At 42.7% G+C, this 14,279-nt stretch overlaps 1 protein-coding gene across 14 annotated transcripts in view; it reads right to left on the minus strand.

Moving 5' to 3' along the window:
- Nucleotides 1-14,279, minus strand: part of WNK2 (WNK lysine deficient protein kinase 2) — a 107,481-nt gene that overhangs the window by 26,316 nt on the left and 66,886 nt on the right. For all 14 annotated transcript variants that reach the window (XR_014216000.1, XM_082209124.1, XM_082209134.1 and 11 more), the window contains 6 exons: nt 13,196-13,312; nt 11,199-12,241; nt 8,704-8,776; nt 6,268-6,323; nt 5,182-5,798; nt 2,501-2,715 (listed from right to left, as the gene is read on the minus strand). Coding sequence is in view for 13 of the 14 variants with exons in the window: in XM_082209124.1 (XP_082065250.1) it covers nt 2,501-2,715; nt 5,182-5,798; nt 6,268-6,323; nt 8,704-8,776; nt 11,199-12,241; nt 13,196-13,312 (2,121 nt within the window). In the remaining variant the exon portion in view is untranslated. The remainder of the gene's footprint in view (nt 1-2,500; nt 2,716-5,181; nt 5,799-6,267; nt 6,324-8,703; nt 8,777-11,198; nt 12,242-13,195; nt 13,313-14,279) is intronic.

The raw sequence follows: 14,279 nt of genomic DNA on the forward strand, positions 1-14,279 counted from the left end.
ATCCTATGAATGAATAACCCTAGAAGAAGAAAAAACTGGATAAAGGGCAGAGATGAAACTGCACTTCTGCATTGTGAGAAAAAAAGCAATACTGCTCACCTGGGTTGAGGGCAGTTGGGGGGAAGACTGAAAGGAATCATTTCAGAAAAACAGTGCAAGATTGAGCCACTCTATCAGATGGAATGGCTGAGCAAAACCCGTCCTCCCTTTCTCCAGGAACTACAATGGCCTTCACATTTAAGTAGAAATTAGTCAGAAATAAAAATTAAAATACTGAATTTCATTGTCCCATTTTCTGGAGAACAGAGATTAGGGAGAAAAGATGGTCTTCACCTATCAACTTTTATGCAATGAGTAGGTGTGGTAATGAATATATTAAAGAGTTTTACAAGGATTCTTTCCCTCTGCCCCCAATTTACTTTAAAACTGCTGACAGTGGTTGGAAACCTATGGGATGGAAGCAAAAAATCCCCATGTAAACAAGTTTCAAACACAAAAAGTTCATAACTTAGTATAGAAAAATGCTACAGCATTTTCTATGCAAAGGTTGTAGGGAAGATGCCCCACATCAGCTACAGCAAAGACTGCGGGAAGTGGGCGATTCCCAAGGGTAGCCCATTCTTCCTTTTGGGCAGACAAAAATGAGAGGTGGGAACATGCAATTTAAAAGGTGCTTTTTAATATCACCCATCATATCTTCAGCCTGGTATACAGAAATAATAAAACAAATGTTAAAAAGGTAAGTCATCTACCCCATTCCACTAGGAGAAGCCAGTGCAAGGGGGCTTGGCTCCCATACCCCACACCCCTCCCTCAAATCTACTCTTGGAAGATTCCACAGAACAGTGTGAGGTGTGGAGGACGGCATTCTATCAGCAATCTCCTCAGCACTACATTGAGTTCCAAGTCCACTCATCCTTTCGGTGAGGCAGTGTTGAAGGACAGCAGAGGTTCCACCACACCCCCTGATGAGAGAATCCTAACATCAGTGCCCCTTCCTGATAGGTGGCATGGGCATAAGCCTGAGCCACCTATCAGGAGCCGGATCCTGGCCTGCATCCCGGTTTGGTGAATGGGGATGCAGGCTAGGACATGGGCTTGGCGAGGGAGTGGAGCGGGTGGAGCAGGAAGGCTTCCCTTGGGTCCGCTCCCTGGCCATTTAAACGGCCCACACCTGGGGCCCTACCTGCTTTTCCCTCGTCGGGTTCCTCACCCTTGGTTCAAGTTGATAGTCAAGGACTTTGCTGTGGTCGCCATTTTATGGGGCTGGGTAGGACTTTGTCCACCGGGCAAATTGGCTCCAACCTGGTGGTTTTGCCTACCTCATAGCAATCGTCGCAACTGAGTTGGGCATTGGGACAATCCTTTGTCTTGGATGGAGAGGGGGTTGTAGTTTCTGCCTGCTGCTCCAAACGCTGGGGTATCCCGTTAAAGGGATTTGGGGGTCACCCTATTTGATGTAAGTCTTAGGAACCCCTGCCTGGATTGACCTATGTGTAACTTCCAGTGGGCAGGCCGGAAGTATTTTGATTGTCCCATGCCCAAGCCAAACCTCTTTCATCTGTATTCAATAAAGTTGTGGCCTGTTTCGATCCAAACCCAGTCTCAGTGGTCTTTTATTTATCTGAGGTTGGGGAACGGGGAGCACAATGCCTGGACCCGCAACTACTGAAATCAATGCACATAATGTGGTCATGTTCATTCATATCAGTGGGTCTATTTTGTGTAAAAAATAGTTGGATACCACCCAACAGAAACAAAAAGCAACTAAATCATAAAACAGTCTGTAGGGTTTTAAAGTGCATTATGAGAATTAGGGTGGTCCCCCCCCATTATTTCTTTTAACAAAAAAATGGTGTTTTGCTATTACTGATGTTAATATAAATATATCCTATATAGGTACTGCCACATGTGGAGGAACTTGAATGCCATGCTTCTTCTGTGCCCATGCCACCCTCCCCATGCCTACTAATGGCTTGGTGTGCCAAGGGGAAGAAAGACATAAGCAGAACTCTATCGGGCCTGGTGCTTCCCCAGTACTGAGCTGGATCATGCTCAGACCATAGAGACTAAGCTGCAACCAGGCAGAAGAATACCATTTTCTAATCAAGACACAGTCTTATACCTATAAATAAGGTTTTACAAATGTTTCCGTATGCTGTTGCTGCAGTGGTGTTTAATGTTGCTTCAGTGCTGGATTTACGTGTTAATTTACGCAACAGGAAAATGTGCTAAAGGTCAATTTAAGTAAATCCATTTTAACAGGCCTTCGTTTGTTCTGGGGTCAAATAGGGCAAATGTAAAAACAAAAACAAAAAACCCACTGCCTTACAAAACAGTCCTCAATTTGAAATCTTGAGTCTCTCTGCGAGAACAATGCAAATGTAAAACTGACACAGATGCTTTTCACTACACATCATGTGCACTTCATAAACATGTGGCAGCAAAAGGATAGCACTGGTAAAGTTACTCATAGGAGAAAGTTATCTGATGTACGTACTTGTACTGGATGTTGTTGTTTTGAGCTGTTGAACAACAGGATTTATTAATTTCCCAGTTTTTAATTTGCTCTTGCTGGTTCTTCGTCGACGGCCAGTTGGCGGGGCAGAATGAAGGAACCCGATATTTGGTGGTAAAGGCTTCCCCAGTCGGATGTACAGGGCTTCTATTTCTTTCTTCTGCTGAGTCTGCAGCTCAGTAATTTCTTTCATGTGTCTGTAGAACAGAAACAGGTTGTTACATCAAATTCAAAGTGCTGCTTTGTGTGTGTGTGTGTGTGTGTGTGTGTGTGTGTGTGTGTTGGAAAAGGCTCAGAAAAGGGCAACGAAAATAATCAAGGGGATGGAGCAACTCCCCTATGAAGAAAGGTTGCAACTTTTTAGTTTAGAGAAAAGGTGAATAAGAGGTGACCTGATAGACATTTATAAAATGATGCAGAAAGCACATAGAGAAAAGTTTTCCTCCCTCTCTCATAACACAAGAACTCATGGACTACTGATGAAGCTGAATGTTGGAAGATTCAGGACAGAGAAAATAAATGCCTTCTTCACACGGCGCACAGCTGAACAATGGGACTCACTCCAACAGCGATGGTCACCAAGCTGGATGGTTTTGAAAGAGGATTAGACAGATTTAAGTAGGAAAAGGCTATGGGATGTTACTAGCCATGATGGCTATGCTCTGCCTCCACAGTTGCAGTTGAATACTTGTTGCTGGAAACCACAGGAGGGGCGAGTGCTTGGATCCTGCCTGCAGGTTTCCCACAGGCTTCTGTTTGGCAGCTGTAAGAACAGGATTCTGCACTAGATGGGTCATTTGCCTGATCCAGAAGGCCGTGTGCATGTGTGTGCGTGCGTGTGCGTAAAACACCCATCCACCCACCCACCCACCCACCGAGAGAGCATATGCCTAATATATAATTTGTACATAGTATCCACATTAGGATCACAGGCAGTCTTTTTCATGCACACTGCATGAGATATGTCCCAACCTCTGAGTTAAGCAAATATTTCAATAGAAAACCAGTCATATGATACCACCTTGGACACACACACAAACTCCTGTGTAGGAAAAGAAAAGGAGGCATGACCACGAAGGCTATTAAAAGTTAATACTGAAAAGTTTGTGCATGATGCAGGAGTAGACAGGAAGCCAGTGCAGAGCTTTAAAAAGGAATGACACACGAGAAGAGCAATGAAAAGGGTGAATTATTTTGAAAGAGTATGGAATAGAGGTGAGGGGACCAAGTTAAGAAAATGGAAAACCAAACAGGAGAAGGTTGCAGTAGTCATGGTAAGAAATAGTGGTGGATTAGCTGGAGGTGCACTGGTCCAGGATGCCAGGATTGAACAACTAATTGAATAGTCCTGGTTGCTCCTCCTTTTCTGTGGCTGTAGGCGACCAAAACAGGGTGGTACTGGTAGCAACTACAGAATAGTAAAACCCAGCTGGCAGCACTGCAGGGCTGTTGGGCAGCTGTTGGACAAGAAATAGGTGTGCAAGGCTTTCCTGAGCATCCTCCCTTTCTCCACAAGTAAATTACTGGTGATTTGGGTGAAAGGAGCATTAGTGAAATGCTGAAGGTGGCCACCGTTGGGAGAAAGGGTGGTGTAGAAATTAAGTAATTAAATAAATGTAATGTAATGTGATCACAACAGCAGAGTTGGAGGAAACAAAGTAAGAAGCAAGCTGAAATACGCAAAAAGGAGGAGTTAAAGGTCAGAAGAGAAATTGGAGAGGGAGACTGGGATAAGAAATTGGGTGAAGAGTGGCATATATGAATACAGAAGGGGAGGAGTTAGATGAAAGGCGTAGGTTGATACTGTGATGGAAAGGAGGAGAAATGACAAAGAAGATGGCTATGTGGTTTTAGAAGAGGACAGGATCAAAGCTTCACATGAAATTAGATGAGGGCAACAGAATAGTGAGAGAAGGAGGAACAGTTTTAGGGGCATGTGGGGGGGGGGCTGGAAGACGTATCCTGTTAATGGAAAGAAAAACTGTGTTTACTTTATATTAAGCTAACATCCACAAGTGTCATGGATCATGATGACCTTATTGCTTCTCAGATGTTCTGATATAGGCCTAGTTCTTACTGTGTTGGGACTCTACCACTTCAGACTAAGTGTGAGGTTCATATAACAATTCTATCTTCAACAATGGAAAACACCTATAAAATAAAGAGAAGGGGGATAAGCTGCTCCAACTGAAGAACATAAACCAGAGCCTGCTAAACCAGCCACTGGGTCCACCCTCCATTTCTCACAGTCGCCAACCAGATGCCCATGGGAAGTCTGCAAGCAGGACCTGAGCACAACAGCCCTCTCCTCTCCTGAATTCCAGCAACTGCTATTCAGAGGCATGCTGCCTCTTAACAATAGAGGTAGAACATAGGCATCAGTGTTAGCAGCTACTGACAGCCTCCATGTATTTGTCTAATCCTCCTTTGAAGCCATCCTTCAACCTCAGCCCTTCACCTTTAACCTTACGTGATGCCGTCCAGATACTTGACTGCCAGCTCGGGAGAACTAGGCCAAAGGAAGGAAGTTGATTTACTTAGACTATCAAGCGACTCCAACTTGTAATAAACGCGCAGGAAAGAAACAGAAACGGATTAAATGCTGTAAAAATATCACAAACGCACAAAATGACACCAGACATTCTGATGGAAATGAAACATACTTTTCCCTCAGGTGCTGCAATTCTTTCTTCATGTCTGCATCTTCAAACTCTGAGTCATTGTCACTGCTCACATATGATGATTGTGAATGGAAAGAAGTTATGTTGATGGTTGGGATTTTTGATCCATGACCATTAGGAGAATCAAGGCCTTGTGAACTGGACTTTCCAGACTTTTGCAGAAAAGATGAGGTCTTTTTCACGTAGTCATTTCCTGCACTACTGCTCTGTGGTGATGGTGGAGCTGCAGATGGTTTCCTTTGAAGAGATTCATCACCAGAATCACTAGAATCCTGACCACAAAGTACATCAATAGAGGATGCTGTCTGCACACGCCGCAAAGAAGTCTTCATATCAGGGCTAGAAGGTTGATCATCTAGATAAACATCTGGTGGTGCAGAGTATCTCAAGGAATGCACAGGTGGTAAAGTTAACTCATCCTGTGTACTGACCACTGAAAATCTGCCAATAGTTTTTGCTGGTGTGCTGTCGTGTGTGTCAGCTTGTTTCTCACTACAGCTTGAGTCCACAGAGTCATCCTTTTCAGATTTACTTTTCTCTTCAAGTAACGGCGCAGTATTTTCCTTTTCACTCCTCATAGAAGCATCTTTCTGAGCAACCTGAAGTAACATACAAGAACATGGTCTAGTTGGAGAACATGGGTTGTATCTAATGCTGCTGTTACTTGTGTAATGGACTTCCACTTATGCAACAGAACTTCACTTTCCTCTTCCCCCGCCAGCCTACCACACACCCTCAAAATCTGCTCAATGATTGGGGACCCTCTGAGTCAGATCTGTGGGTGCAGAGAAAGGGTGAGTGGCTTGTGCAGCACTAGTTTTGATTACTACACCAGAACACGGAAAGCTGCCTTGTGGTGTGCCAGATCATTTGTCAATTTCTGTATACTGACTGGCAGCAACTCAGGGTATCTAGCAGGAGTCTTTTCCAACCCTATCTTGATATGGGAGAGATTGAATTTGGAACCTGCTGTATGTAAAGCAGGTGCTTTAACACCAAGTGCTTTAAGAATGATACGACAACGTAGAAAGGAAAACAATACACAGGTAAATTGTAAGTTCAGAATACCTGAGGGAGTCCTGATGGTGTGCCAACAGAAGCGGAAGTAATGTTTGCAGCTTGTCCTGTTTAATGCATTGGAAACAAAAATGGACACACATATGAGCAGACATATTTTGTTAAAAAGCACACACAACGCACACGTAGCTTAATGCACAGATGCTGCACAAGGCTGAAATCCCGGTGTCAATGGGTCATAGCAATGTGCAAGATTACAGCTCATGTCTATAGAACACAATGTAAATTATGGTGGCAGATACAAGTTTTGAAACCACCCCAACGTTCATGATGTAAGACTATAAAGAAGAGCCTGCTGGCGATCTGATCCAGCATTCTGTTCTCACAAGTGACCAACCAGATGCCCGTGGGAAATCTGCAAGCAAGAGCTAAGCGCAGGAGCTCTCTCCCCCACCTTTGCATATTCAGACACAAGTTCAGTGTAATGAACTGGCCTTTCCCACATTTCTCTGCAGAATTGAATGAAAAAGATTAAGAAGGCTTTAATGGAAAGAATTGGATGTTTATCTGCACGCAATGGATGAGCTTAACAGCTCTGATAAGCCTTTTCCTTATAAAATCTTTTACACCCTATATTTTGGTCCATAAAAGGGCTCCCTGGGCAGTGCAATTGAATATATGTGATAAAGGAATGAGATCACAGCTGCTTGCCCCACCCACAGTGAGCACATGGTCAGCCCCAGTGTCTGATCTGTGGGTGTTTGATTTGCACTAGAGCTTACATGCAACAACATCCAACATGTGTAAGCTTGAATTGTAGGCTTGATTCCAATATTATATGTGCAATAATTGTCCTTGCTTTTTCATGCATTCGCCCTATGGAAGCAAGGTCTAAAGGAAGGAGATGTGCCCATGGTGAGTGAGTTTAATACGTGTAGCTGCTCAGCAGATCAGGCTGCATCTACACATTTTACCTCCTCCCAGTCCATGACAAATTACTTTCAGTATTCTAGATTTCAAAATATGAGGGTGGACTGACTTTGAACACAATAGGTATATATGTTCAAACCTCCACCTTTTGCATCTACGCTATAGCATCTAGTTCATACTGGGAAAGTTTTGCAGATCATAGATGGTCATGCAGTCTGCACATGCCACCTCCGGCCACATTAAGACTCCTTAGAAAGGTCAGAGGTATATATGTACACAGGTCAGGTAATTTGGCAACCGGAAATCTCAATCAGATTCTGTATAAAGATGTCTATGATTTTTTCCTTAAATCTTTTCTTTGCTATTGTGACAGGTTGATACTGGCTGTTGTTGTTGATGATGATGGTGGTGATGATTTTTTTTGGCCTGTATAATGCTTGCCTCCTTTTAAAACATAATTATATTTGAAAGAATAAAGGTGCAATCTTAATCCTCAATCCATGATACTTGAAGGGATTAGGAGCTAGTGGGTGTTTCATCAGCAGGCAGGGGGTAGGATCTCTGCCTCTGCAGAGGCCTGAGCTACAGCTGCAGAAAGCATGGCAGAGTCAATACTACAACTGATGGTGTTCCTACCAGCAATAGCTGAAACAGGGGATCAAACAGCACCGTGTTGGGAGCAGAGTTGGTCTGGCCAAGAATCTGCTGGATCCTAAGGGGTCCAGCTGCCAGAGATCTGGTACAGCAAAAAAGGGGGGGGGATTAAGTTCCCCTCTACCTTCTGCCTTGACCTGTGCAAGTGGCAAGGTTTCTGATGTGCCTGTAGTTCTGCTGTTCTATTCACCCTGTTGCTCCCAGAAAGGAGTTAGGATGCTCAAGAATGCAGTTCAGTTAATAGCAAGAAAAACATTTCTCCATTTGATTGAGATTCTGCATGGAAATATCAGTCAATATCTTTCAGATTCTAAGTGGTACTAAAACAAAACCCTTTAAAAGGCACTCAGTTATCTGCAAAAACACCCAATGTGATTTTTTATTAAAAGCCATGACTTCCTTCTCATAAATAAATAAATAAATAAATGGGAGGTGGGATGAGTGCACTCCTCAGTATATTTGGAAATACTTTCCCCTACCTTCTGTCTATGTGTAGAACAAGACTTGTATAGCAGCTAGATCTATGCCAAATTTGGATAGGGTATATATACATATAAAATATAATGTTTATCGGCCCAGGCCATGTGGTCAAATTAATGTGATCTCATTCACACATTACATGTTGGGGCAAGTATTATCCAAACTGGGTTTAAATGTACCATATTTTGTATCATATGTTAAAAATTTAGATATATTATAACATATCCTTATGCATAACTAGTAAGTAGTTACATATGAATAAAGGCAAATATTTAAGTTTCTGATGTAGTTGCTGAAGCTATATCTGAAGGAACATTCCCAACTGCACATAATTTGATTCCTAGAATTATTGCCAGTCATTGACGTTAGTTGGTCTGAAGAGTATCTATTAGGAAGAATAGACATTAAATTCATTGATGCTACCTGCTCTGCTTGTTGATCCATGAGTTGTTTCTGAGGGCTGGATGCTGGTAGAAGTAACTTCTGCTTTTCTCACCTTTAATAAAAGGACCATAATACAAATTAACCTTTCAAAAGAAAGCAGAATGTTTGATTTACATAGAAATATGTATGCATCGTCTCTCAAGCTTATTTCATATTTATCCTAAAACAGGTATATCACACACCAGTAACCTGCTTTCTTCCATTTTCCAGGTTCCATGTTAGTCTTTCTTAGATAGCTGAATCTGGGGGTCGTGGATCCTGTCCGATGCCCTGCTGGTGGCTAGGGCCATGGCACGACCCCCGGTGACATCAGGGGAAGCTTCCAGTTGTATTTGCATCAACAAGCTCCTCCCACTGGTTGTTAACCTTCAAATGACTCCCCGCTGAGTAGGGTGGAGTCATATATTGATTGATTGATTGATCCAATTCCTAAGCCAATACCACTTACATGCTGTAACCAATAAAGCTGTGGCCTTATTTAGCCCATTAACCTAAAATGCATGTGTCCTTTGTGTCTTATTTATCCCTAAGTGGATGGTGGGTTCTCGACTCACAAACACCAATTCATTAAATTCCAGTGTTGGAGTCATAAGTATGACATAATATGTGTGGAGTGTTTAGGTGTATATTGCAATTTTTAGTAAATTCTAGGGGAATCTAGTTACTATTATGAAATCATCCATACGCCAAGGATAATCAATTGAATTTGTTATTCACCTTTGGCCCACCCCTGATTAATGCCTTATAAAGAAGGTAGGCATTTCATGTGGTTATGGCACCCAGGAGGTGCCAGACTGCACTAATAGGACACTATCAGCCAAAGTTGGTAGTGTGCCAAATCCTGGTTAAAGAGTGCAGGGACTAGCAAATGGCTCAAGCACATCTCTCTCGTGCTCTCCAGTCCCTGGAACTAGGGCCTTTATCCTGAATGAACCCATGCACTGGAGAAAAGTTTCATAGGGTGGGATTCAACTAAGTATGCAATAGTGTGGATGTAATAATGAATTCACAGAGCTAATATTCAACATGTGTTCATGCTGCTGGCCAAAATAACATCACAACAACTGATATTAGGGTGGGCCCTATTAGGCTTTTGGCAGTTCAGGATCCCAACATGTACTGGATTCTTCTGACAACTCAGCTTCATGTAGCTTTCATTAAAAAATAAATAAATCTGTTCACTTGTTAAAAAGGTAAAGGGACCCCTGACCATTAGGTCCAGTCGTGGTCGACTCTAGGGTTGCGGTGCTCATCTCACTTTATTGGCTGAGAGAGCCGGCGTACAGCTTCTGGGTCATGTGGCCAGCATGACTGAGCCGCTTCTGGAGAACCAGAACAGCGCACGGAAACGCCGTTTACCTTCCCGCCGGAGCAGTACCTATTTATCTACTTGCACTTTGATGTGCTTTCGAACTGCTAGGTTGGCAGGAGCAGGGACGGAGCAACGGAAGCACACCCTGTCGCGGGGATTCGAACTGCCAACCTTCTGATCGGCAAGCCCTAGGCTCTGTGGTTTAACCCACAGTGCCACCCGCGTCCCTTTCACTTGTTACTTTGCCCCAAATTCTTCCCAGGGCGAGATTAGGAGCAGATGTCTGATTTGTGCACGCCTCTCCTCACTTCTATCACTACAGGAAGAAGTTAATCAATGTACTGATAAATGTGTTTATCAGAACAGGAAATCTTCCTTGGGAAACAGAACCCACTAGAAAGGGGCAAAAGATATTGCAGAGTCAATATCTACATGCAGACTTCTTCATTAGACTTGGGGGGAAGGAAGAGCACAGAATTCCTACCTTGATCTCACCTTTGGCAAAATCCTATACATCAAATAATGAGCAGCCAGCCAAATGAGAGAAATAAGGCTATGAATGCAATATACCTTATTTTCATTCTCATATTCCAATAAGCAATTTCTTAGTTGAAAAAAAATGTTAAGTTTAAAATAAGGCTTGGTTTCACCAATGTTCAGAAAGTAAGGGCCAATGGTAACAACACATTAGAATTTATTTTGATCATGGGCACCAGATTTTTCTCTCTGTGCATAGAACTTTTGAGTGGAGGAGGAAGTAAAGTTTACTTTAAAAAAAATAATAATTAAGAGGACTTTGTACTATCTTGGTAGTTAGACCTCAAATACCCTGAAACATAATGCACCCCTCTCAAATGACAAATTTGTTTTTTGTCTCTTAAGGATAATGACAGTGAGTTTGCAATGTTTGATGAAGGCATGTATTGTACACCACAAAGAAAGAATATTTTTAAAATTTGCACCAATAACTGAGAACCATGTATTTGCTTTGTGAAGCAGACCACACAGCATAACAAGGGCAATAGTTTGAAAAAGGCTACCATCGGCTCTTCGTTTCTGAATTCTGGTTTACAAGGCCCATAAACTGCAGCACTCTTAGCAGAGGTTTGCATGATTTCTGTGTCAGTGGTACCACAGGCACCACAGCCACAGGTTGACTTGCCGGAACAGGAGACGTGGTGAGTTCAGGTTGATCCTCAGCTGACTTAACATCCATGCCAGCTGCAGGAACTTTCAGGTCCAACACAAGCGCAGGCAAAGGTGCCAAGTTAAATTCACCATCTCCTTGGTCTATAGGTACAAAGCTGTCCGGTGTTGCTGCAGATGCAGAAGATGTCGGGACATACTCCTGGTAGAGCAAGTTGCGCAGCTTCTCATCCAGACTCTTTATTGTGTTGTCAGCAAAATCAACTCTTGGTGGCCCTTCACCGTCTGATTCTACAGCACAAGGCGGCTGAGGAGCGCTAACTGCAAGGCCAGTGGATGACGCGGGCTGGGACTGGGCTTGTAACTGGGATGTAGCTGCTGATGAGTGAGGGGGACTTGAAAGCTGAGGTGCTACTGGAATCAGAGGATCAGGGACAGCAGACACAGGAGCTGCCTGGCTTGCAAAAGAAGGAGGCATCTGACTAGGCTGACTGCTGTCTGGCAAGCTGAGGATTTGTGTTGGAGGCTGGTGTTCCAAAATAGTCGCATCAGAGACAGCAGGGAGTGGGTGGGCTTCTGCTGCCTGTGCAGGAACAGTCTGGATCGGCTCTGGCAGCCCAGCAGTGCCCTGTTCAGCCTCTGTCTCAGGGACACAAGGGTTTTCATCTATTCGTTGGAGTGCCTGCAATGGGGGATTTAGAGGAAGCTGAGCCTCAGGACGTTCTTCGAGTGAAGTTGCACTGGGGGCAGCAGGTGTACCAGGCTGACTGGATGCAACAGGCTGTTGTTGCGGAGGGTACTCTGGTTGGCCTGTGTTGTCAGCAACCTGTTCTGGAGCACATGGAGCCGTCACTGGGGGTGTTGCAGTGGATGTTTCTGGCTGGACCTGTGGAAGGGTGGTTGGTGCTGCAGTGGAGACTTGTGTCAGAGGAGCAGGAGCAGGAGTTGCTTTGGGGCTGTCCGTGGCACTCCTTTGACTTGAAAGCTGCTGATGGGCTGTGTTTGTGGGTTTGTCTGTTGCTGTAGAGCTCTGCTGCTGATCATCTGACTGTTCTACATCTGTAAATAACAGAAAAGGAAACCCTGAGTTCAGAGAATGGCACTTCCGTTTGTAGCCTCAAATGGAGCCTCAAACATATGACCAGAAATGTAAGAGCAGAATGATAAAATGCTTTAAACAGCTGACGTGCTCTCCTTGTCTTAAAGCAGTTTTAAAACAGATGATTTTCTGTATGTAAACAAGAATATTGTGTACATTTTGTTTTACATCTACAGCTAAAACGTGATCATAACGACAGGCTACTCTCGCTTACTATAACAGCTATATATAGCAATTTTTCTAATGCAAGATGTATTGCCCCTTATTGGCTATTAGTAGTAATGATGCACTGCCCCATTTCAACCAACTGGAAAATTGAGATTAATAACAAGGTGGTGCATGCATTACAGAGTCTTTAAAATTCATTTATGTGACAGGAACTTCAATTACATCTACGCATGTAAAACAAAAAGGATCAAGTTCAATGTTCATAAATGCGTACTCTTTTGTAGCAAGGTTTTGACACTAATTTGCCTCTAACTTGTTCTGCTTGCCCTTGGCTATTCCAATTCTCTTGAGTAATGAATGATTGAAATAAATGCCTTTTCCGGGGAAAGCTAATTGCTACTTTAAAGCTATGGGACCCACACATTTGTGGATGGCTTCTGCGTGCAACTGCCTCTGCATTATTGATTGTGGCCCATCAAACCCTGGTGACAAAAGAAATGAAAATCCTGAAGATGGTATCTTAAATAACTCCAAATATATTTTTATTGGCCACGTAGTTAGTTTTAAATGCTTTCCTGCTATATCTTTTCACTTTCCCATGTGTTTCCTTTTTGAAAAATAGTAAATGAGGTTTTAAAAGGTAGCGAGTTTTCTCTTATGCTATGATTTTTGTGTAAGTGCCTGGAAGGACAGGAACATATAGGAATTCTATGATTTGTTCTTAAATCTTTAAAGTTCTCAAGTACCTGGAGCGTCGGCCTGTTTTGCACTTTGAGGAGCTGGTGAAGTGAATTCTGGTGCTTCAGCAGCTGGATTTTCCACAACAGGACAAATGATAAACCACCGCTTTCCTGTATGCAGAACTAATCACAAAAGGAGGGTTGGAATGGTCACTATTTCTATATCAAACACAGGCAAGAGGCTGATATTGCTCCAATGAAATCAGCACATAATGCAAAAGATACACTGTCTTTAATTTCAAGAAGAAATTCAAAACACAGTAATGCAGGATTACCACATTTAAAGATGATGCTTCCCCAAGGCTGATAGAAATAATGAAGTCTAGAGCAACGGCTACCGTCATGCTTGCAGCCTAATCCTAGACATGTTTCTTCAAGAACAGGGGTGAGCAAACATGCCAATATCAGTTTCTCCCAATTTTTTATCCATCTTAAATTCAGTTCTCTACATTTCCATAGGAGTTTTATTTTTTTTCTTTAAAAAAGTCATCATGAAAATTCATTAGTAAGTTTCTCCTAATATACACATTTTTGTACAGAGTTCTGTGGAATATACGCAGAGCAATTTCCCCTGATATATTGCATTTTTATGCACATTTCATTGTAGTATATGCATTTTTGTAAACATTATTGGACTGGAGAACTGCAATGCAAAATTTGGAAAAGTCTGAATTCTGACTGATGGCAGTGTTTCAGTTCTTATATTTTTTTCAGAAAGTCTGAGCAAGGTAGGTTCACTTTTAATGCAAACAGAATTGAATTTCCCTGCCATCCCTACTCAGAAATAAATCTCACCGTGTGCAGGCAATTGTGCACAGATGCACAGTGTTGCATTCAGACCATGACAAAATTGGGTTCATTAATTTCAACAGGCTTACTATGAACAAAATTTAGAATAGCACCCATAATAAGTGAATTGAAAGCTAGAAGCAATCTTTGCAGGATTTTGAGGCTTAGGCTATGTGTTTTAGATTTCATCTTCTGCCAAAACCTGTAGACTACCAGAAAGCCACAATTAATATGCTTACACTTATCTTTTATGTCTGAAGTAGTGCATATATGCACATGTAGAGACAAACCTCTTTTGAGG

The sequence above is a fragment of the Podarcis vaucheri genome, assembly GCF_965113315.1.
Source record: "Podarcis vaucheri genome assembly, chromosome: 2".
Taxonomy (NCBI): domain Eukaryota; kingdom Metazoa; phylum Chordata; class Lepidosauria; order Squamata; family Lacertidae; genus Podarcis; species Podarcis vaucheri.